General features: G+C 40.3%; 2 protein-coding genes across 5 annotated transcripts in view; one reads left to right on the forward strand and one right to left on the reverse strand.

Annotated features, from left to right (window-relative positions):
* LOC144210227 (synaptic vesicle glycoprotein 2C-like) overlaps window positions 1-16006 on the forward strand; it is a 21669-nt gene extending 5663 nt beyond the window's left edge. For all 4 annotated transcript variants that reach the window (XM_077736773.1, XM_077736771.1, XM_077736772.1 and 1 more), the window contains 14 exons: window positions 507-571; window positions 2416-2514; window positions 6008-6863; window positions 8970-9150; window positions 9287-9438; window positions 12333-12466; window positions 12645-12734; window positions 12812-12922; window positions 13011-13099; window positions 13247-13411; window positions 13644-13777; window positions 14399-14602; window positions 14837-14996; window positions 15238-16006. In XM_077736773.1, coding sequence (XP_077592899.1) covers window positions 6254-6863; window positions 8970-9150; window positions 9287-9438; window positions 12333-12466; window positions 12645-12734; window positions 12812-12922; window positions 13011-13099; window positions 13247-13411; window positions 13644-13777; window positions 14399-14602; window positions 14837-14996; window positions 15238-15421 — 2214 coding nt within the window. In that variant the 5' untranslated portion in view covers window positions 507-571; window positions 2416-2514; window positions 6008-6253 and the 3' untranslated portion in view covers window positions 15422-16006. The remainder of the gene's footprint in view (window positions 1-506; window positions 572-2415; window positions 2515-6007; window positions 6864-8969; window positions 9151-9286; window positions 9439-12332; window positions 12467-12644; window positions 12735-12811; window positions 12923-13010; window positions 13100-13246; window positions 13412-13643; window positions 13778-14398; window positions 14603-14836; window positions 14997-15237) is intronic.
* Window positions 16007-17844: 1838 nt separating this feature from the next.
* LOC144210229 (proteinase-activated receptor 3-like) lies at window positions 17845-20724 on the reverse strand. Its single transcript, XM_077736775.1, has 2 exons — window positions 20447-20724; window positions 17845-19683 (listed from the first exon to the last, which is right to left on the reverse strand). Exons 1-2 carry the CDS (start codon window positions 20532-20534, stop codon window positions 18620-18622), a joined length of 1152 nt encoding a protein of 383 aa, XP_077592901.1. The 5' UTR covers window positions 20535-20724; the 3' UTR covers window positions 17845-18619.
* Window positions 20725-21849: the final 1125 nt, after the last annotated feature.

Consider the following 21849-nt stretch of genomic DNA (forward strand, 5'->3'; position numbering starts at 1 on the left):
TCACAGTAGTAAAAGTGTCTTGATATCATCATGGTCTAGAAATACTGGATAAAAGAGAAAATATAGATAAACTATACTCTGGTCTATGAAGAAGTGACCTCTGCTTGCGTCACAGTTTGCTCCTGGGAGGAAAGGCACTTGACATTCCAGCATTTGCGAGAGTGTGGTATCATGTGGCTGAAGGGAAAAAGTCCTTAAGACACCAGAAATAGCCTTTATTTGGGAGAAGGACTGTCTTGAATTTGCAATTAAATGTATAAGCCATTACAATGCCCAAAATGCATTACCCAATTTTGCATAATAGGTATACAAATAACCAGTCTTTGTTGTATCCATGAATCTCCAACTCGGAGTTCATGATTCTTTCATATCTGTCCAAGTAATGTTAAATTCACATTTTAAACTAAATATGGATGGAGAACATATATATGTACTATATTAGGATATGTCATAACTTGGAAAAAATATGTACAGCGTATTACACTAAAGGTCATTTTTTTATACAGGACCATGACTACATCCATCCACCCGCCTTCTCAAGGCTCTCGCATAAAATTCATCAATGGCCTTGGTAAGTAATTTTAAATTTCATTTGTTTCATGTTACAGATCTATTTGCTAGTCGTTCCATTTGAAGTGGTCGCAACCCTTTCTGCTCAGCAACCTTCTTTTAAGTGTCACCTTCTCCATTCTGTGTTTTAGAAATCTAATTAACCTTGCGTTAACCCACCGGCCTAGTCTCAAAGCTATCTGTCTTATTACTTAACACCACTCTGGACACTGACTGCTCATTGTTTTTTTTGTTTTTTTTTGGATTGCTTTTTTTTCCCTGTGAACTTTGCAATGTGGTCTCCCATGCTGAGTTAGCAGCATCTCCACTGCAGTTTAATTAAGGCTTCTAAATTTAGAGGCTCACATTTTCAGTCCAAATGATGAATATTTTATATCTAAGAGCAGAGAATTAATGATAGTAAATTGGTTATGTACTTTTACTTATCACTAATGGTAGAAAGGTTGCTTGATGAGTTGCTTTCTGGGCGTTACATATCATTCACTGACATCTGCCGGATTGAAATGCAAATGTTTAATGATTTTTTTCTGCGAAGACGAGAGGGATGTCCGTCTTCCTTCCTGCCTTCTTGAAATGTTGTTATTTCTGGAGAAGATAAGGGAATCTCACGGGGGCATTGCTCATTCAGTGTTTATAATGGCCCTGAAAAGGCCATTAGGAACATCTTGGCCTTTTTTTAGAGTTGGAGAGTGCTTCCTTTCAGCCTGAAGATCACCCAGCTGCTTATCATGATATTTCCTCTGAGAGCTATCACTTTTGGCCCGAAGTTAGTTTTTCAAATCTTGAAACATCCTCACCCACTGCTCCCACCATCTTGTGCAGTAGAGGTTTGCCGGGTGAAGTCAAAATAGAAATAGAAACAACAACAACAAAAATGGACAACAGTTCACGCTCACGCTTATACCTAGTGTTCAGTCACCCTACAATGCATGTTTTTGGAATGTGAAAGGAGGGAGGACTACCCAGAGAATACCCACATGAGCCCAAGATGAACATAAAAACCACACAAGAGAACCAACCTAGGATCGAACCCAGTACTCCAGAACTGTGAGGCCGCTAACTACTCATCCGCCAGGCCACCTAATCTAAGACACGTCAAGTTAAATTATGACAGATTACGTCCTCTAGAGGACACGACTCAAACGAGGCCTCCTCCCCACGTGAAGATAACACTAACCGGCCTGCCAGTCATATAGGAAGGGGCGTCATTCCAAGCATGGATATTGAAAATTACTTATAATTTGGCCGTTAGTCAACACATTTTTTATGTTTACTTTTCTGGAGACATCAAAACAGCTGCTTCATAGATGGAACCAATAGAAAATCCTAACTTTTTAGTGCCACAACAGTAAGTGGGAAAATATAATTGATGATACTTGTCCTTCTAAACCCTCATGCATGAAATATATAGCCATTTTTTATTACCCTTAGAGGACAGTCTTTTAACTCACTGGCTGCCATTGACGGCGTTAGATGTTACTTGGAGGGTGATTTTAGGTGAAATAAATATAAATAAAAAGATTATATATATATTATATAAATATATATAGTCCACTAAAGGTGTTAAGCCTCAACTTTTGAAAAGCTGTCCAATATATCGACCACTGTTCCTAAGCTACTTGACAACAACAAAAAGATAACAAAAACATATTTATGGTCTTCATCATCCTTGGGTGAACTTCCTACGCAGAGCCTCATCTCTGCATCCTCCCCAAGTCCACTCTGACTTGCCGGCTATCTCACCCAATTGTTGTATATCAGTCTGTACAACCTCCGTGCAGCTCCTCCTACCTTCCCCCCTCCCTACCACCTTCTCCTGCGCTCACGCTTTCCAACCTCCTCCAGCCTCTTTCAGTTTTGTCGGACTGCAGCATCAAGCGACGAGCATCACAATTGGAGCGAGCGTGAAACTCACACATTCCCTGGCCTGCATTCTCAACAACGGTGAGTATTTTTTTCCCTATCCAAACCATACGTGATGAACTCCTCTCGTAATGCTGTTTTTTTCTCAAGTTTAGCTGATATTTAAGGAAAAGTTGGGTACGAATTCTCCACAGGAGTCACAAAAAAGGTTAAAAAGTTCCATGTTTTTGCATGAAATTCAGCACTGAGGCAACCACCATAGGAGTGAGACTGCAGAGGGTGTGTAATAAAGGAGGGGTGCGGGAAACACATGCAGCCATTACTCAGGAAAGCGCTGCAGTGTGAGCGAACACGAGTTGGTGGTGGTGGAGGGGGGTTGCTTTAGGAGTCTGTAGGATGGATGCTCACAGAGCGGGACAGCCCACAGAAATGTAATTATGGGACGTAACGCATGTCAAACTACTCTCTCAATGATTGATGTATGCTGCTCCCGCCATGCGCTTGGACTGAGCCACAGGCTGCAAAGCAAGTCAGTTTGAAGGGATTTCCATTATTAGTTTGAACCTCACTGTACTTAAGACTTTCAGGGACACTACTGGTCACTACTGATAGCTTAATGTGGAGCCCAGGTGCAGTTTGTAGCTTGAGTTGTCCTTGGCTTGTTTCTTGGTGATGTATGCCGACTGTCAAAGTGCTCTTGGGCAAGGCACTGAACCCTAATTTTCCTTTAGTGTGCTGACAATGCCTTGCATAGCAGAAGGACTACAGTTGATTGTGAAATTGTAAAGCAATTGTAATTTTTGGATGAGAAAGGCACTGCATAAATAAAGCTAACTAAAATATGGTTTCTGATTATGCCCACAGCGCAACAACTCCCTATAATAGATTTGTGATATTGCAGGATTATTTTAGCTGGCTTTTAAAGGGAAAATGGACTAAATAAAAAAGAACGTTAATTTAGATCCTACAGTGTGTGTGGCAGAGTTGGGGATCCCTGCAGTCTGAGAGTTTTTCAAATCAGAGGTTGCAGGTGTCCAAGGTTACACCAAAAAGAGGTTGCTTGCTGTAAATATCTTTTTTCCCAAGGGTTTGCGCAAAGTACGAGAAGTGCACCAACTATGGGCGAACCATCGAATCAAATTTTGCGACATATACCCATTATGTAACCGAAAAGGACCAAAAGTCGAAATTCTCCAAAAAGTCGTGTGCAAGGATCGCCCAGCATCTGTAGCAGAGCTTTGGCATGTGGTTTTTGTTCGCATGATGCGCATTAGCCGATGCTCACTGCAGCCATCTGTGGGCACCGCAGAAAGCCTGCAGGGCCTTACATTTCCATATTGCCAACCTGGATGTCACATGCTTGTCGTACCCGTGTAGAATACGGACATTTTTTTTCTTTTTAGCACTAACCAAGGAAAAGTCGAAATGTGCGTCTGCCTATTGTCGGCAGTGATTAATGAATGTGTCGGCGCGATGTCAGCAGGCCGTTACAGCGCCACAGTCAGGAAAATTGTTTACTCCCTCCAAGGACTTTAACTGATTACCAAAATTCCATTTCCTACCCTTGTATTACGCTGTAAGTATAGTAAAAATGACTACGGTAGCGATTCCGCATTCGTCCAGTCAGAAAAAGCTTAGGTTGCAATATTTGTTAGAACTGGACTACTTGACAGAAACTTAACTATGATCTAAGTCACCCGACTTCAGCTGGCGCACTCCTCAATATCTGAATCAATAACTTTTAACGCAATAATAAAACTCCATCCCAAATAAGAAGGTAATAGACGTCCGTCCATAAGGCGCTCAAAATGTGCTGTTCACTCCCTGACAAATGACTGACACATAAATCCTGCTTTCTGTCTCCGATTGGATTTTTTTCAAGCACTTTGCTTTTCTGCGCATCATATTCATGCAATGCTTTCAATTTCTAATGACTTTTACAAAATAACTTTATCCAATTAAAAGAGTACAGTTCATAGACCACAGTTAGGGACGCAAAGAAGTAGAATTTGAGTTTAGTATTGTGGACTCACATAGTGTAGAGAAAACCTGCCAACTTAGTAATTAAAAAAAAAATTACTGCATATGCTATTCAAAGATTATTGTTCCAAAATTTAGCTATCGTGGTGAACTGACCAAAAAAATAAATAAATACCCAGTAAGCTTATATTTAATACAGCACTGTATTTTGGGCTTTGACGGATGTATTCAGGACCAGGGTCAGCTCCCTCCTCATCACCCGGTAGCGCCAAAGAAAAGTTAGTTACGAGCCATTTCCCACTTCATTTCGCTGCTGCATTGCACCAAAACTCTCTAGAGCACCTTCCCGCCAGCCCCCTGGCGCGCCCACGTTCAAATGACTGATCCCAACTGATGTTTTATCTCATCACGCTGAGCAAAAGGTGAGCACTGGTGCCATATATCAACGTGCTACGCTCCATTTAGGCACTCCAGCCAACGTCTAGCAGCCCTCTCCTCCCGGGAGTCATGAGTGTGTTGATACAAATGCGTTACTTGCACGTTAGTACTAATGTGGAAATGATGGATTTCATATCCAGTAGATGTATGTGCAGCTGTAACACATTAGACGGACATAGTAGCTATTCATTTCAGTATATATGCTTGGATGCCCACTATACCGGCTGTACAGTGGACACAATATTGATTCAGTTGGTTTTGACAAATGAGTTCAAAAGAGCGAGAGTAAGGCTATTTTTCCTTTTCAGAGGAAATGTAAACTGTGTTAAAATTCATTGGCTGCAATTCATGATGATAGATGTCCAAACCATGTAAACCAGGATGACTTCGAGTAGGTGATGGATTTGTTTTTTGTTTTTCTTTTCCGATGGATGGAAAGGAAAAATCTCATGTGTCCACCCTTCAAAGTACGACTTCACATGTGTCTGTGAGGTTATTGGCCTGCCAAGAACATAGTGGCTAAAAGGCTATACAGGCGGCAATGCCCTGATGTGTTGACAGGTCTTTCGCGAGACCGGGCCCAGTGCAGCAGTGACGTCGGCCATGGAATGAACCCCGAGGGTGCTCACTCACACGGGCTGACATGTGTTCCTGGATGGGAAACACCAAACTGAAATGAATTAGCTTTGAAGCATAAGAGACATGATCTTGTCTTGCATGAGCTCTGAAAAGTACTTTGAGGTACTTGGAAGAGAGGCTATCTATATAGAAAATGGTATTGTTTGATCATGTTTTTTTTTTTTTACTCGTTGAATGATTTATTGAAAATGTACAAGTGCTGCAGCTAGTTTAGAAGGAGGAACAGAAAATGATGGGTTTTGGGTAAAGTACAAAGGTGCATTTCCTATTTGCAGTGCCAAGGGACATCTCCCCATTGCCTTTTTTAAAGGGTAAATTACTGTGACTTTGAAATAATAGTGTTTATAAGAAAGTGTGTTAGGCCATCAACTTGCAGTTATCCACCGCACCAGATATAATAAAATAATTAAATAACTAATCAGTTTCAAAAGTACCCTAAAAATCCCTTCACTCGACGCTGCGGTCAGGTGTTCATCACTAACTTTTAATGAAGCACTTTCGCCCTGTCTTCCTGCAGGCTGATGGCCTCGTCTGCTGAGCTCTTGCACAACTGAGGAGTTTTCCAATTTCAACGGCCTGCTTTCTAGCTCCATGGGGTTCGACCTCAGCGCTTAATTATTATCCTGGCAGCCGACTGGCGTTCCCGGCTGTTGCTCATTGACCTTATAAAGTACCCCGAGTGCGTCTCGGGCAGCTGCATCCGCCGGATCCGCTGAAATAGGTTTCTCACAAACACTTACTGCTCAGCTTTGTCGCTGTCAAGATGAATGAAACACACAACAACAGGACTTCCCTGGTGAAAGGCGCCAAGGACATCGCAAAAGAAGCCAAGAGGCAAGCTGGAAAAAACTTAAACAAGGCGGTGGACCGCGCCTCGGATGAATACTCGACACATCGGAGCTACAATCGATTCCAGAACGATGAGGATGAGAAGAACGATTACAATTCCTACGGACAAGCAGACAAGCAGTACGGCGAAAACGCGGCTAACGACGAAGACGGGGCATCCAGCGACGCCACGGAAGGCCACGATGATGAAGACGAGATCTATGAAGGAGAGTACCAAGGCGTGCCTGCCTACCAAAATGGTAAAGCTCAGCAGGATGGTCAGATGCCTCTGGGACAGCCGAGAGGTGACGGTTCAAAGAGCTGCAAGGAGCTGGAGGACGAGCGGCAGGCTGACGAGGAGGAGCTGGCGCAGCAGTATGAGCTCATCATGCAGGAGTGTGGCCATGGGAGGTTCCAGTGGCAGCTCTTCTTCGTGCTTGGCCTGGCGCTCATGTCAGACGGCGTGGAGGTCTTCGTGGTGGGATTCGTCCTGCCCAGCGCGGAGACGGACATGTGTGTGCCCAACTCTGGGGCAGGATGGCTCGGTAAGAGGTTACATTGTTCACATCCTATTTCTGTTTTTTTACTCATTCATTCATCTTCCATACCGTATATCCCCAAAAGGGTTGGTGGGGTCACTGGAGCCTAACCCTGCTGTATTTTGGCAAAAGGTGGACTACACCCTAGTCACCAGTCATTCGTAGTGACAGAGACAGATGACCACAATGTCATTATGTGAGCTAAGGGAAAAAATATATATTTCTGAACTTGGTACACACCTTTTGCCAAACGATGCACTTGTCAAGTGTAAGAATGGTGTGTAATTCAACCACATTTTACGCGTGAGTCATCTTGCAGTGGGAGTTGAGAGGTGGTGAACAGAAACATGAGTCATATTATATATCACCAACTAGCTGCAAACAAAAAAAATCTATTTATATGAGTGTGGAGTGTTGTAAAATAAGAGTGATCTACTGGAATTTATCAATTCAAAGGGAGAGACTAATGATATTTTGAAAATACTGTGATTATGTCAAGGATTTTTCTACTACTCTTGCCTACTTTTGTCTAAACTATATGAACTAAAGTATTAAGATGTAGTAGGGTTGAGACTAGAATACATTTTGTTAATATATTAGCATACATGAAAGTCTTTTGAATCTCTAAATTTGGGTTTTGGTTTGATTGTTAAGATTAACAGTAATCATGGATTGTAGTTCAGTAAGTATATCATTAACATTTCATTTATTCCTGACCAAAGCCAACCTGTCAATCACAGGGTCTTTCAGGGGATCATCCATCATCTGACAATATCCACTGTCCTCAACGAGGAAATTAGCAGCTCGCAACACTTCTAGCATGGCGGGACATGGCGTGCCAACGTGCCAGAACATTGCACAAGAGGCGTCAAGGGGGAGTTAAGATTTAAAAGAGAAAAAAAGCACAGATCAGCATGCATGGAGACTGTTTAAGATGAACAATTATAATTATCCCCCCAAGGAAAAGTTGTGCATCATTCCAGTGAATGCCATCCTCTTCTATTACAAAACACTATATAGATCTCAAAAGTTTTTTATTCATTTTTCAAAGAGCTTTTTATGTATATTTTGCCCTTTTTTTTATCTCTGGTAATTTTAAGTCTGCACTCTCAAATTTGAGACAGCATCTTTCAATGAGTTTCAAGGCAAGAAAAACTCAAACAATGCAACATTTACCTTTTTTCTTGATCATTACTTGTTGACGAGGGTGCTTCATCAAAATCCAAGCAATAGCAGTACAGTATTTTATCCTCACCTCTTGTGTTGAGTCAGTATTTACATTTCTGACCTTTCCCTGAACCCCATAGGAAATAACAAATCCAATCTCGGCCCATAACCCCACCCCCGTCTTACACCTCCCTTAATTACACACCTTAACTCGGCATGAGCTCCGCCATAAAACAAATGAGGCGATGCTTCTGTAAAGCGTCCTGCCTGCAGCCCATCCCGCATTGTTTGTTCCGTCTTACGTAGACCTCTGCTTTTTCTGCACTTTTGAATTTTTTCTTGGTTTCATTTACGCATCGCTCAGCCAACCAGTCGGTTAGCTGGTATGGCCTCCTCCCGCAGTGGCAAGCTTAACAGCTGTCGCCCCGTAATGAATGGTTGGCTCTTGGCGCGGTGTCTGCGCAGCTCGATAAGAGCGTTTTACTTTTGGCCTATCTGTCCCATCACTGCAAACACAGTGCAAGAGAGAGGGCAGAAGTAAAAAAGAGGAGACCTCACCCCCACCTTCCTTAGACATTAGAATTTTTATTAGCACGTTGAGAGCGACCCCATTATTTATATACCTGACAACCACGTTCTCCAACACTGCCCTGTCCCAGCTACGAACTGACCAGGACTTCTTGTAGTCAAGTGACCCTGTACTACAGACTGATTTCACAAATTATTTTTCCGGCATATAAAAGAAATCTAAAAAATTTCATGCTCCGTACAACATTCCGAAATGTATTTTATTTTATTTTGTATATCCTCCCTTTGGATTGACAATTACTGACTCATTGTGGATGAGTGGGAAGTCATAGTTGATAAATTTGCAGGATCTTAGTGAGAAGCATAATGTAAAATGCTTTTGGGAGAAAAGTAACAATACCCTACTTTTCATTTCAGGCAGTATTGTGTACCTGGGGATGATGTTCGGCGCCTTCTTTTGGGGTGGTCTGTCGGATAAATTGGGTCGGAAACAGTGCCTGCTGATATCCTTGTCGACCAATGGCTTCTTCGCTTTCCTCTCCTCCTTTGTGCAAGGCTACAGCACCTTCCTCTTTTGCCGCATGCTTTCAGGATTCGGGTGAGTCGGTCATTACAGAACCATATGATAAATTGGCACGATGACAAGGATAGTAGTGCACCAAATTCGTCTGTGAGCTATTAAAGTTGATAGCTTCTGAAATTGTCAATAGCTAACCCTGACGGACTCTTCACAGGATTGGAGGCGCAGTGCCAATTGTGTTTTCATACTTTGCCGAAGTGTTGGCCCGAGAGAAGCGTGGCGAACACTTGAGCTGGCTCTGTATGTTCTGGATGATAGGTGGGATCTACGCCTCAGCAATGGCATGGGCCATCATCCCGCACTATGGTGAGTAACTATTTATAAAAATATTAAAACGGCCTGTATGCTAAACGATGACCTGGAAAAACCAAACGACCACCAGAGTTTTATGATGATTTCCTACCCCTTCTATAAAAAGTATACAAGATATAGAAAGAGGTCCTTTAAAGCCAAAAAGAGGTAAAACTCCACCGCTGTCGCATTGCTGCAAACAGAAATGGAGCGTGCAGGATGCTCTCTACTGCAGTGATGCCAATAAAAAGCAACATGTGAGATCGTTTAGCAAATATGTCCCGCTCTCCCGGTACCCTCGGGCACCCATGCAAAAAACAAGCAGGTGGTGATGTGGTAGCCAGGGATTCATTCTTTACGCTAATGATGGGTCAAGTTTTTACACATAAACTCCTTTTGGTAGTGGATTTTCAAAACTTTTGCAATGTAGTGATCCATAACAAAATGTTTCAAAGTTACAGTTTCCACAGGCAAACAACTGAGAAGCAGTTCCATTTGTAGACTTAAACCCTATGGAGCTTGTACTTAATTTGTGCAAATAGTACAGTAATATATTTTCACAATTTAAATATATTTTGCACAGGAAAAATATACATAACATAGAGTTTTGGGGTCAGTACTTCATCATTATAGGTTTTAGCAGCAGACTATCTCATGGGAGACTTTCATTGATTTTCTAAACTTCTTGCTGATTGACTTGTTTGTGAATCGACTAAATGTCTCTTAAGTTATAAATCGCACAATGCAAGCTCATACTAGAAGTACGCTGTGCCAAGAAAAATGTTTCCTCATTGATGTTGTAATGCACTTTTTATGACGACCAATTGCATTTGTTGGTGTGTCTTAGGTTTATTTGTGCTTGTGTACAGGACTTTTAAAAAAGTCTAGTTTAAGCTGACATGTCTGTGGATGAGCTGCGATTCAATGTTGAGTAGCAAAAGAGATTAATGGGACATGATTGGCATCCAGGTTTATCGGGTACACTTGATTTATGAACCTTCTAGAAGGGATAATGGAAAGGTGGAGTGATAAGCGGTTAGAAAGAGAAGCAAGAGTGTAAACAACAATGGAGGGGGTGCGTCAAGGGGTTAAAAGCAATCCGTAACTTAAAAAAATTCAGAAGGTTATCCGGATAAACATTTAGTTACTCATTGCCATTGACAATGCTAGGCATCTAATCATGTGGCGTCCAATCATCCTTTTATCAACTAGGTTATCGCTAGTCGACATCCAATCCTTTTGGACATCTATCACTGATAATGGCAGCCAAGGGGTTTACAAATATACATAAAGCATTTGAGGACTTTATGACTATATAAAAATAGTGTTGATAAAATAAATTCTAAAGTACATACAGGAAATCATAATATAATGTAATAATCCTATAATTATTATGGTGCCAGGGATAGGGGTGCATCAAGCACATGATTTATGAAGCCACTGTGAGGGATAATGGAAAGGTGAAAGGATGCGGGGCGGCAGGCTAAGAGAGAAACAACGGCTTAGTCGCTTTAATGGAATGCTGGAAGGCGTTCGATATATAACGAGCCACGCTGATGAAGTACCTCACCTGGGCGGAGCACTTATCTGGGGAGTCGTAAGAAACGCACTTGAAGAAAAAGGAGCCACTTCCAGGACAAAACTAAAGTTATAGAGAAAGGTGACAGTAAAGATTATGAGAAGTGAAAACGTGCATCGACTATTGAATCACCATCAACCACTGGTCTGGCTGGCCTATTCTACAGTTACATTTTCTACCCTTTCATGCACAAATTGTGATTTTTTTTTTACCCTTATAGGCCACTCATTTGACGCATTGGCTTACATTGAAAATAACATTATTTCCTCTGGCCAAGCAGTCAAAATGGATTGGACGTTAAGCACCGCCAATAGCACTAAAAAATGACCATTCACAGCCAGTCCTCCAAGTTTAAATTAATTGGACTTTGCTCACTGTCAATGAAATGCAATTAAATAAATACTAAGCAGGGACAACAATCTACTTTATATTGTTACTTGGAGCCTCACCAGTGTGTGTTTCAATTATGTATTCATTTAATTAATTTAGATTCACATTTTCTTAATGTATATGCGACAGGATCATAATTGTGGTCAATTGATTAAACTACAGTGGTTCTTACCTTTTTTATTTTTCCTGCAAGATGCAGTGGTATGTAGGCACTGGGTTTCGCCGCAGTGCTCTTTGCATTGACTCTTGGTGAATAAAGGCCAGATGCAAGTGTGCGTGTGTGTGTCTTTGGATGAGTATGTGATTGCGTGTATGGTGCCATTTTTATAGTCTCTAAAAAGCTGCTGCTGTGACCAGTATTAAATGTGTGTTTGTTGCAGTGTAAGTTCGATATGTCTGGATGCTCTTGTGTGTTTCGGGGGTGTGTTTGTTCGCGCGCGTCGAAGCCGTTCTCACTTACTTTAGGGTAGCCACATTAATCACGTTGAGTATCGCAACCAGTCAGCCATCGCCGACAGTCCATTATAGCTGGAATCCACCTAATGAGCTTTTTACTGGACTGGCTGAAGGAAGCTCACACGGCCTCACGTCTTCTAAATCTAACATACCATGAATTTGTCTATAATATCAGATGTTTTATTATCAACTATGATTATTTTAATTGATTGTTAAGGGCTACGATAAGTCGTTGTAATTCATTCTTCCTTGATGATGTTTTAGCGCAAGAGACTTGTATTCCAAGTTGAGCACAAGACATAGGCACCATGCATTTAGATACAATGAATTGGGATACAGGGATATGCCACATATCCTTATTTCAATACAACACAATGAATTACAATGCAAATGATTGGCCCTGAAGTGTTTTATGTCTTTTTCTAGGTTTAATTGTTGATGCTAGAGTTGATGGCCTGATCATGCTTTGACACTTTGTGTACAGGTTGGAGTTTTAGCATGGGCTCGGCTTACCAGTTCCACAGCTGGCGAGTGTTTGTGGTGGTGTGTGCTCTGCCCTGCGTCTCAGCGGTGGTGGCGCTCACCTTCATGCCTGAGAGCCCCCGGTTCTTCTTACAGGTGAGTGAGTACAGCCATGTGCATACTGTAAGTACCCTACTCCCAAAACATGAGCGTTATTGCACTTTCAAGTAAAACTTCAGAATGGACATAAGTTAGATCGTCAATGGCTGTCAATGAGTCTAAACATTGGGGAACTTTATTTCCAAATAACCATTTTGCCCAATCTGTCAACCAGAGGGGCAAACACGATGAGGCCTGGATGGTTCTCAAGCACATCCATGACATCAACATGCGAGCTCGAGGAGAACCCGAGAGAGTCTTCACCGTGAGTGAATTAACCTCACTTCTGAGCGCTTCTCTGCAGTAAAAACCCAAAAGACTGATGGCTACCTCCCTCTGCAGGTCAACCGGATTAAGATACCCAAACTATTTGATGAGTTGGTGGAAATGCAGAGCGAGTCGACCAATCCGGTGCTCAAGGCTCTTTCCAAAGTAAAGGCAGAGATCCGAGGGGTCAGTTTCAGTTTGAAGTAAATCATATTATATTTCACTATGTGAGCGATATACTAAATGACTTATTTTTCTTTCTTTTTATAAACAGATCTGTTCTACTTTCAAGAAATGCTTTGATTACCCAGTAAAAGACAACACCGTAAAACTGGCTGTAGTTTGGTTTACACTCTCTTTTGGGTAAGACAACTAATGTTTATTCTTTCAAAAAGTTTGCTTCTTGCTAAAATCTCTATTGTCACCCGTACAAATTCTTTAGAAAATCAGATGCAGGAAATAGAAATTCAAATTCAACCTTGACAGTCACTCATTGTCCCCAAACCACAGGTTCTACGGCCTATCCGTGTGGTTCCCCGACGTAATCAAGCACCTGCAGGCCGACGATTACGCCTCCCGGGTGAAGATCCACACCAACGAACGCATCGAAGACTTCACCTTCAACTTCACCCTGGAAAACCAGATCCACAGAAATGGCGTTTTTCTCAACGACAGGTAATAAAACCAACTGGTTGGTTTCATAGGGTGTTCACCTCAACATGTCGGGGGGCCTTTTTCTCACTATTTGTCATGAGAGTTCACATTGATCCTCCTTTATCTCCACCTTTACCAGGAAATGAAAAGCCTTATCTCCTGGGCTTACGTATTTGATGCCACTATTGCTACTTATGACTTTTACGCATACAGAGAAAAGATATGTTATCACAATGACTTTTCATCTGGCCAGGTTCATCAGCATGAAATTTAAGGCGGTCTCCTTCTTCAACTCCTCTTTCCTCAACTGCTACTTCGAAGATGTTTCTTCTGTGGGTTCCTCGTTCAAAAACTGCACCTTTATCGACTCCTTCTTTTACAACACAGGTACGTTCAGTCCAAGCTGGAGCATGGTGTGCGCTCGTTAGGAAACTCCACGGCTTGCAAACAGTGCAAGGAAAAAGGTTTCAGACGTGCAAGCAGAAAGGAATTGAAAGGCAAGGGAAAGAGAAGGCGGAAAAAGAAACTGAAGCTGATTCAGACCCTCTGGGAGTCTGGGCCTTCAAATGATTTCCCTTGCAGCATTCAGAAAAAAAAGTGCTGAACGTGGAAAGGGAAAATGCACGTAAGCCGCCGGCAATGTACCATGGGAAATGAAGTCTCTTTTGAGACCCCCGAGCAACATGCCAAGAGTGTGAGGGTGGAAGGAACAACATTAGTGTGCACTGTAGGTCCAATTATCTAAGATTTTGATCTTTGCTATTTAAAATAAAATGACTGTAATCAGGGAGAATTGGAAATGGAGGCTGCATTATACTCTCCTGTGGGTCCAAAATTTGAGAGCCCTGTCCCATATGAATGTATTTAAACACATTTAAGAAACAATGTCATCATTTAGGCATGAAAGTGTGCATCTGAAAATATTGCAAGTCCTTTGTTGAATCTAAAATGCTTAGTTTTTAACAAATATGAATATCCCAAAACAAACTAATGGCCTCTCTTTGGCAGATATCGACGACACCAAGCTGACAAACTCCAAGGTGATCAACAGCTCCTTCCACCACAACAAGACTGGCTGTCAAATGACCTTTGACGATGACTACAGCGCCTACTGGGTCTACTTTGTCAACTTTCTGGGAACGTTAGCCGTGCTGCCTGGCAACATCGTCTCCGCCCTCCTCATGGACAAAATAGGCCGTCTCAGCATGTTGGGTATGCTTTCACAGCAAGCTATATATACTCTTATTATCTAAAACAAACTACAGTTTAACAAGATGGTGGCAATGTCCAGTAAATAAAAGATAAAAAATCACCCCATATTTTGCTATTGTGATTTGGATTGGAATAATACTGCTAAAATTGCCACATTTTTTGGAAAGAAAGTCTTGACTGTATTCTCTTCTGCCATCAACCGAGATCAGTCATTTATCTTTTGGGCATCTTCAGGGGGCTCCATGGTGCTGTCGGGCATCAGCTGCTTCTTCTTGTGGTTCGGCACCAGTGAATCAATGATGATCTTCATGCTGTGCCTTTACAATGGCCTCAGCATCTCTGCATGGAACTCCCTGGATGTGGTCACCACAGAGCTCTACCCGACTGACAGAAGGTAAAATGTTTTTTTCATTTGTTCCATAAAAAAAAAAAAAAAAACATTTATACATGGTAACTTTTCATCTCAATAGCTTTCCCCTTGATACAAAATGACAAAAGAAAAGCCATTATATCCTTTAAAAAAGGATTCACATGTCATTTGAAAATATCTAACCTAAAATAAAGTCTGGATCAAAATATATTTTTACCTAAATATTTTATGGATAAGGATATTAACTTTAATTCTGGGTCTGCAGAGGCACAGGTTTTGGTTTCTGCAACGCCATGTGCAAGCTGGCGGCCGTGCTGGGCAACCTAATCTTCGGCTCTCTGGTGGGCATCACCAAAGCCATCCCTATACTTCTGGCGTCATCTGTGCTGGTCTGCGGCGGTCTGGTGGGCCTGCGACTACCCGACACGCGCGCTAACGTTCTCATGTAACTGCGCAGCACCGCTTTTGTTTGTTGCTATCCCTTGGCCTGTGCCACTATTCCTTCCATCTACATTCAAATGGAAACATTGATGTCAAAGTTGCTAGCTTCACATTACTCCATCATTTCTGCACTGTAAGTCACTAAAAACTGCGTTTACACAACAAAACACATTAAATGGGACTAGAGAAAAATGTGGCGTCTCAACCATTCATGGATTGAAAAATACGCCACAAAGCTGCTTTACGACCCTCGCAAAGAGTCATATGCCTCCAACATAGCTGCCTAACAACACGCTGTTGTTTATTTAATTAAAAGAAGGGAAATGGGGGGAAATAATGCAGATAAATAGATTTGATTGAGCAGTGAAAATGCATTTATTTTCTCACTAAGTTTATTTATTTTTCTTTAAGTCAAAAGACTTTAGTCTGAAAATCTGTAGCGTGAAAGTGTAAATATTTTATACTTTTTTGTTGTTGTTTAATTTAATTTATGTGAGTCATATAAGTCATCCTTGCGAGAATTTAGTAGGATTTTCCACTCAATGGTTCGTATGTATATTTTCTTCCACTGAAAAATGTAGCATTATCATGCCATACTTCATTTTTAAGCCGCAAATTCCAGTCTTTTCATGTCAAAGTTTATTTCCGATTTTATTGCAGAATCTAATGTTTGTTTTTTACAAAAAAAAGAGGCATTTGAATTTGAAAAGTTTCCATTTTCATTGCAAAACTTATAATTCTGTCGCTAAATATCTGTTTCATGCAAAGCCTATTCTTTATTGCTAAATATCAACATTGCATCCCCAAATCAAGCATTTTAATATCTTACCATTGCATATTCTTGATTTTCCATTTAAAAAAACTGTAGATTTACCCAAATTATTTTCTGGACTTTCCTACTAAATTCCTATCCTCGTTTTCATACCTTTTCTTGAGAGTAAATATGAAGGAGCAGCACCATTTTTATCGTGACATAAAACAAAAAAATGTTTACATTTTCTGCCTTTTACCAGCCGTGTACTCTTCCTCGTGTGACCATTCGCTCTTGACCTCTTTTCCCTATTTCTGTCTTTTTCTTTGTCCTGTCCTAGTAAAAAAAAAAAAAAGCCTTAAAGGCTTTAGTGCCTCTTGGGAGGCTTTGCTGCTTTGTTGCATCTATTCCATGCCAAACGTTTAGCACACCAGTTGAATGCGAGTTGTGATGGAGTTTTATCTTTGATATTCATGCCTTTGTCTCCATAAATTGTTGTGATTACTTCATGCAAAGACCATTTATTTGTTCAACCTAACTATACAGTGGTGCCTTGAGACAAGAGTTTATCCCCTTTATGGGCCATGTGGCTATTTTGAGTCATTTAAAAAGAATGAACTTAATCCTATTAAGACCACACATTTTGAGTCATGTAGGCCATACAATTAGAAATAGAAAAAAATACACAGACAGAATAAATTGAGTCACTTGTATTGCAGGCATTGCTGAAATCTCGTAATTATTGAACAAAATCTCTGAGCAGTATTCCTGTCAAGGACCCTTGTGAATTTATAACATATATACTTTTTGTGGGTCTATTTATTCTCAATCCGGCCCAAGTTAAGAACAATAGAGATGATATTTTTGCATTAAACATAGCTCAGTTCACTCGCAAAATTTAAAACACAATAGAAATGTTAATTTAATCTGTATTACTATTATTATTTTTACTCAGTCGTATCCCGCAATGTGAAATCCAATTCAAAACAAACTTGCTAAACATTTTAATGTCATTTTCTTTTCATAATTGGCCTCTAATATCCATCATGATCCAAATCCAGCTTAACCATATGCGATCATTTTGACGATACATATGTCCTTTTGAAACATTGCTGTTTCCAATTAACAATTCCCTGCATGTTTGTTGGAAAATGTCCTTTAATGTGGTCTGTAATCTTTTCTTTTTCCCTCTTTCTGGACGTCCCTCTTCAATGTACATGTCGTTTTTTGCAAAGATGTTCTACCCGCGCGCCTGGATGACTTATTTTAATAAGAAAAAGTGTATGCGGTGAATGCCGTGTGAATATTGATCACTCTGGTGTCTGTATAAAATGTCTCATTTGAACTGAACTGAATTATCTTCTTTTTTTTATTCAGAAGGTGGTGCTGTTGACAGACTGAGTCCACCATGATATTATAAAAGTAACACTTTGAGATTAGTCACATAATTCACATTGTAACTGATAGACCCGTGAAAAAAATCTTCATTAACTGGACCTGAAATAGACAAAAAATGTTTTCGACTAAAAAAAGTTTTTGTACTGATTGGAACTGTTCTAACTTTTAACTATTTGGATGTTCATTTTGGCAAATATTTCGAGTTAATTCAACATATGGATATGGATACTCTTTTAGGCCACTCACTTGTTATTCTAAATTAAATTAGTTATCATGCATCCATTCCAGCAATTGAATATGCTTTATTTAAATAGAACCAAGTTACAGAAATGGACCAGCCTGACTGTTTTTGCTCTCTAGTCCTGTCTTGGGATTTGTGATTGCGGGCGTGTATTGCTGTTTCCTGTTACAGGAAACCGGAAAATGCCTCTTCCATGAGAGACCTAAGCTACAAATGGACAACAACCCTATATATGACTAAAATAGCAATCACACAAAATACAGCCCCTTAAAATGTTCCACTTTGCAACAACATACTGCAAATACAGACATGTTTTATGAGAAATGAAAAGTGAAAATGTAAGGCACCTGAGAAAAGAACAACAAAAACAATACATTTAAGAAAAAAAATATTCATTATACTTCTTTATGTCTACACAAAGAGTTCAGGAAATTATATACATGTGTATGAGGGTCCTGCTCATACACTTACACTTACATGTTTTCATATTTGAGTCAAAAGAAAACTTATTTTGCGGCAACATTGTCGACTCATAATTTCATGTTGCAGGTCAGGTCATGTTTTAGGGCTCTTTTTGTTATACTACATGACTAATAAAATAAGATTTTCCAGTTCTGTAATTAATTCATCAAAATACCCGTATATGATGACATAAAATGGTGAAAAGAAGCAACAATTTGCAAAAGAATAACATTTAAAAAATCAACACAATAGACTTATTCCTATGAACAATAGACTTATTACCTATTCCTACTCCGTCCTATTAACGTTTTTAGTGCCATTGACCATAAAATGATGTTCTCCAAACATTTTTTTTTAGGAGGACGTGCTGATGCTTCTTGGCTTAAACGTGATGTAGGACAAACTGGATCTGACAGATTTGGACATGAGCAAAAAGAGAAAGGGGTCCAAACAGGCGTGTATGTAACACAGACACAGGGCCACATTGAAAACCACGTATGAACCCTCAGTGCCGTCCACAAAAAGCTGCACATAATGAATGAAGTGCACTACCCCAGCGGGCGTGAAGCACACCAGAAAGATGGCGAACACTAGCGAGCTGGCCTTCATGTAGATGTTCCAATCCAGATGGGATCGCTGCAACTCACACATAATTCGACCGTAGCACAGAACCGTCACGGCTAGCGGTATCAGGAGACCTGCCAACGTCAAGATGAGGTTGTAGTGGAGCAAAAAAGCGTGGGATCCAAGATCAAGTGGCAGGACATCGTGGCAGGTGACCCGGCCCAGTTCGGGGATGAGAAAGCTCTGCCGCACCATCAGTTGGGGAAGGGCGGCGGCGGCGAATACCCCCCACATGGCCACCGTTGTCCAGGCGGCGTAGAAGCGCTTTGGGAGCCGCTTGTAGGTGAAGGGGTGCACCACTGCCAGGTATCGCTGGATGCTGATGCAGGCCAAAGTGTGCGCCGAGCAGTAGAGGTTGCCATAGAAACATGCAGTGACAACCCGGCAGGCCACTTCACCCAGTGCCCAGTGGTTGCCCTGGAGATGGTAGTGGGCCTTGAAAAAGAGGGAACCCAGCAGGAGAAGGTCGGAAGCGGCCAGGCTGCTATAGAGGATGGCCGACGACACCTTGCGAACTTTGGCGACCAGCGCACTCAGAACAGCCACATTGGCCGGGAACCCCACGGCTACTGCCACCATGTACACAGCAGGGAGGACTTTGGTGCTCAGCCTGCCAGACAGGTACCCAACTGTGCTGTTGCTTAGCAACCGAAGTTTCGGAGGCGAGTGTAATGGAAGGGGTGTCCCGTTCACGGAGATGATGCGGGTTTGGGCTAGTAGTTGGCCTTTAAAGGTTCTAGGGGAAAAAATGTCAGATGTGTTCTTGCTTTCGTGAATGGCCGATTTCCTTTTACCTGCCAACATATTACAGAATATATTTTTAATATAGAAAAAACAGGGACAGTGACTAAAGCCCTCACAGTCCAAAAAGATTGGACGTCTATTGCTTTCAATGACCCTGACATGAAATTATTAGATGACAGCCTTCCCATAAACACCAATTTTAATTTACTTATATAGATATACATCAATTATAGGATAAAAGTACTTGATTAATATAAAAATAGAAACAATAGAAATAAATTGAATTGTCATTATATATGTATAAGACTACATAAATAGGAGGATACATTTTTTACATTATTAAAACTAAAGAAAAACAAATTAGTGTTACCAAAAAAATGCTTTTACTGTCAATGAGAATGTTTAATAAGACTACCACATTTCCATCATTTACTAAATACTACCACAACACATACTTTTAATACTTTATGGATATGCTGGCAATGAAAGATGTTAAAAACTATCCAGATTTATATTTATTTCATTCTAGTGTAAGTTGACACTAAATATTTTTGTCTCAAAAAACACATCAGTATAACAATATAAAACCCAGATTTAATCAAACTTTAAATGAAAAGCAAATGTGAAGCAATCTACAATGTGTTCTAGCAAGCTCAGCCTTGAAAACACAATAGAAATACTTTGGAATTGTGCAAGACACACTCTGGACCAAACCTTTCCCTTAAATCGAGTGACAAAAGCCAAAATGAAGCAAGCATATTACATAATCCATAAAAATAAAAAAATCCCTTTCAATTCAATGTTTTCTCTTACCTTTCTTCTGGAGAGTACCACCTAAACATAGTGATAGAAGCAACAAAAATAAATATTTCCCCATGGTTTTTGCGCCTTTGACCCGCATACAGCTGCTCACACTGTCGCTTAAACTTCACTCTACCATGAGCGAGGAAAAAAAAAAAGAAAAAAACTTCAATGTGGGTTGGCTGCTATCTGACACACACCCTGTTTTGATCTTTACTGCGTCAACTTTTTTTTATGACATCCAAAGGTGACAGCCAAGAGATGAATATACTTTTTCCTAATGTGAATTTAACATATTAAATATCTCCAATTTGACCTGGAAATATGATCCCTGATGTGACATCATTACTAAAAGTATTTGCAAAGGAAACATCTGCTAAGAGATGATAAACTTGTCTCGACATGACCTTCTCCATTTCCGGACCTTTTTTTCCTCACTTTTGTTTCACTTGTTTTGGCCAGTTTGGTGGCCCAAACATTATGGAGTTAAATATGTATTTTTTATTCAATCCAAAAAAGGTCACCTCAATTAAAATATGTATTTATTTCTTTTTTTTTTTTAAATCCCTACACCCAAAAAAACTTTACAGTCAAACAAGAAGGAGTTTGAATGCAAAAATGTAGTTGAGACTCAGTAAATGGTTATTTTTATTGAAGTAAAAATTTGGGGGGTTGAAAATAGTGAGTATTTTGATTGAATAACAAAGACACAAATCTAAAATAAATCAGCAACAAAATGTTAAAAATACCACTAAAGCTACTTCGTCTTAACTCCCTTTGACGCAGAAAGGCTTGCTTGGACCAATCAGTTGACAGAAAGAGTTGTTTAACATCCATGTTGGACTCCAGCAGTGACCATTTCAGTGAAAGATCGGGCTAATAGTTGTTGGGTCAGCCATCTGTTACTGTTACATCATTTAAAGTAAATACTGCATTTTTCTTCCTGTTGAGGCAGGGACAGCAGAAATATTTATTTATCAGAAATCTAAATAAGAGGATTGCCATCATCCTGTGATTGTAGCTGTGACCGTTTCTTGAGTGATCAAGAAAACTTGTAAAGGTTTAGATATATATAACAAGTATATATAGCATATCTTCTTTTAACTTTTGTATTCACTTTAACTCTGCCTTACGCTACAAGGTCCTTGCACGGCTATTTTGTGTGCTCGCAAGATTGTGTTTACTTTTTTTCCTTAACCAAATTTATCGCACTAGGAGATATGAGTGACCTCAGACTTAAAAGGATGATGATTGGCACATTCAAGAAATGTGGATAAGAAATATTTAACCTTTTTGATAAATTTACACTTTCAGTCAGCTAAATTACACGTAAAGATGCAAATACATTTATCTTAATGTGGCAACAAAAGAAAATGCTTTAGATAGTGTTCACTTTGAACATCACAAAAAAATAT

This window comes from Stigmatopora nigra, chromosome 17 (genome assembly GCF_051989575.1).
Source record: "Stigmatopora nigra isolate UIUO_SnigA chromosome 17, RoL_Snig_1.1, whole genome shotgun sequence".
Taxonomy (NCBI): domain Eukaryota; kingdom Metazoa; phylum Chordata; class Actinopteri; order Syngnathiformes; family Syngnathidae; genus Stigmatopora; species Stigmatopora nigra.